Genomic DNA, 2897 nt, shown 5'->3' with positions numbered 1-2897 from the left:
AAAGCATAGTAATGTAACCCACCGTTTAGACCCACCGTTTAGAGGCCATTTTTCCCCGCAAAGCGGGGGTTGGCCTTTTTCGGGGACCGTGGTTGTTGTTGTTTTTGTTGGTCCCCTTTTTGAAGCAATGTTTTACGGCCGGATGCCCTTCCTGCCACCAACCCTGTTTGTCGCCTTTTTACGACACACAGGGAATTACCAGTGAACTGGTACTCAATTAGCCGACCTCGGAAGGATGACGGGCTGAGTCAACCCCCCTGGCATTAATTCAACGATCGACCGGGATTCAAACCCAGGATCCTTGGATCCTAAGCTGGCACCCTAGCCGCTAGCCCCTCGGTTCTTAACCTGTGGAGCGCCCCCCAAGGGGGGCGTGAGCAATTTTCAGAGGGGGCGCGGGACGGCAGTATAAACGTCTAAATAACCCCAAACGGAAATTATAATCCCCCTACTGAAAAAAATTAATTAACCGAAAAGATAGCACCTTATATAATTCCTAGTTTGTTTCAGTCTCAACTAACACTTCTTTTTTTCTTCCGACAGATTATTAACTGGAATCGAAGTCAATGGCAATGAGTGCGAAAAAGAGGAAATACCAAGACGAGTACATCAAGTTCGGATTTGTGGCACTTCAAAAGGGTGACGCAGAGGTTCCTCAGTGCGTTATATGTTACAAGACTCTGAGCAATGATGCCATGCGGCCAACACGTTTGGAACGCCACTTGAGGACAACCCATCCTGAACTAGCAGACAAATCACAGGCATTCTTTGTGGCGAAAAGGGAAGCCTTGAAGCGAGCTAAGTTGGACAGCAGTGGGACATTTCGGCAACAGACGTCAAAGATCGTTGAGGCGTCCTACGAGATTGCCCTGCTAGTAGCAAAGAACAAGAAGAGCCATACAATCGGAGAGACTCTCATTAAACCGAGTCTACTGCGAGCGGCAGAGCTCATCCTGGGGAAGGATAGTGCGAACAAACTCTCGGCTATCTCCCTGTCGAACGATACCATCAAGGGACGGATCGATGAAATGTCTCAGGACATCAAAGAACAAGTGACTGACCAGATAAGGGCCTCGCCTGTCTTTGCCATCCAATGCGACGAAACGAGAGATGTGGCTCAGTGTTCTCAGCTGCTCATGTATGCTCGTTTCATATTAGGCGACAGCGTGAAGGAGGAAATGCTATTTTGTCATCCCCTGGAAACTTACACGACAGCAGCGGATGTCTTTGAAGTGGTATCGAAAGTTCTTCGAAGAAAATCGACTTTCATGGGACGCGTTGGTAGGTGTTTGCACAGACGGAGCTCCGGCCATGCTTGGCTCGCGTTCGGGTTTCGTTACGAAGGTGAAACAAAAGAGTCCCTCTGCTATTGGTACACACTGCGTTATCCATCGTGAGTCCTTAGCATCTAAGACCCTGCCCGCTGAAATGAGGGATTTCCTGAACCTGGCTATCAAGGTAGTCAACTTTATCAAAGGTGGAGCCTTAAACAGTCGCCTGTTCAAACAGCTGTGCAAGGACTTGGACTGCGATCATCAAGCCTTGCTTTTCCACACAAATGAGCGTTGGCTTTCGAAGGGAAACATGTTGGGGCGAGTCTACGAGCTGAGGGAAGAAGTCGCAACATTCCTAGATGTGCAGCGGAAGGCGGATCTCTACAAAATGTTCCAGTCCCGAGAATGTCAACTGTCTCTAGCTTACCTCATAGACATCTTCGAAGCACTCAACGGTATCAACCAAAAACTGCAAGGGAAGCACATAAACATTATCACGCAATACGACGCCATTCGAGCCTTCATGGCTAAACTCGACCTCTGGAAATGCCGAATGGAGGCCGGAAACATAGCTTGTTTCCCAAACTTGGACTCTGCCGTTCCGGCCGGCCTTCTCGATTCAAAGTTAAAGAACCAAATCATCGATCATCTGACTGAACTCAAAGCGGAATTCATCCGCTACTTTCCTGACTTGGACGAAAAGCGAAAGACCTGGAAATTCATCAGAAACCCATTCCAATGCGACGTAGCTGATGTTTCGGACAAGGTCCAGGAGGAGTTTCTGGAGCTGAAGTTCAACTCCTCGGCTGAGGATGACTTTGAAATTCTGGACCTGGAGACATTCTGGGTCAAGTATCTTCCTGTTTATCCTCTGATCTCGCTTCAAGCTGTTCGGATTCTGACGATGTTCGGATCCACGTATCTCTGCGAGGCTGCATTCTCCGCGCTGGTCGCTGTCAAGACCAAATACAGAAGCAAGCTGAACGTTGAAGGAGATCTGTGCTGTGCTCTCTCTGGCACGCGACCACGAATTCCGGATCTGATAGCTAAGAAGCAGTGCCAACCATCTCACTAAAATTTAGTGAGATTTTGGCATTGCTTCTTTAGTGACTAAATTGTTGTTTCATTGATTTTGCGTCCTTTGACGTGACATTTCAACAAACGTGTTTTGTGTAGTTACCCTTTCCTTTCATCGATCCGTGCCTTGAGCTTGTTTGCGTTTTGATGCAATAAAACGAGGTTTGTAATCTCTCCTTTGTTATTTTGAAAGAACATTATCTGTTCAGGGGTACCAGATCCAGTGTTTGAAATAAGCCAGGGCCCGCCAGGGCCCGGCCCTGGCTGCCATGCTTAGGGCCCTGGCTGTTAACAGAATCTACGTCAATAGCCAGGGCCCAGGGCCCAGTCCTGGCTGGCTTCAATATCAACGAACAAACCCCTCAGAATGCACCACAGAGCACCTAGAATTCAAAAATTTCCTGGGGGGGAGCCCCCCAGACTCCCTCGGCGAGAGGGTTAGCCCCTCTCGCGCTCTCCCCAACGAGCGGCTTCGTCAGATGTAGGTGGAGGGGGGCGTGGAGACGAGCAACAATTGCTAAAGGGGCGCGAGACTAGAAAGGTTAA

The 2897-nt window shown here is 48.9% G+C and overlaps 1 protein-coding gene across 1 annotated transcript; it reads left to right on the top strand.

The window, feature by feature from the left end:
• Nucleotides 1-572: 572 nt before the first annotated feature.
• Nucleotides 573-2349, top strand: LOC137422540 (protein FAM200C-like). Its single transcript, XM_078772666.1, has 2 exons — nt 573-1281; nt 1406-2349. Exons 1-2 carry the CDS (start codon nt 573-575, stop codon nt 2347-2349), a joined length of 1653 nt encoding a protein of 550 aa, XP_078628792.1.
• Nucleotides 2350-2897: the final 548 nt, after the last annotated feature.

This window comes from Myxine glutinosa, chromosome 2, assembly GCF_964187855.1.
Source record: "Myxine glutinosa chromosome 2, kmMyxGlut1.1, whole genome shotgun sequence".
NCBI lineage: Eukaryota > Metazoa > Chordata > Myxini > Myxiniformes > Myxinidae > Myxine > Myxine glutinosa.
Note: the sequence above shows the minus strand (reverse complement) of the source record. Positions and strands in the feature narration are given on the sequence as shown.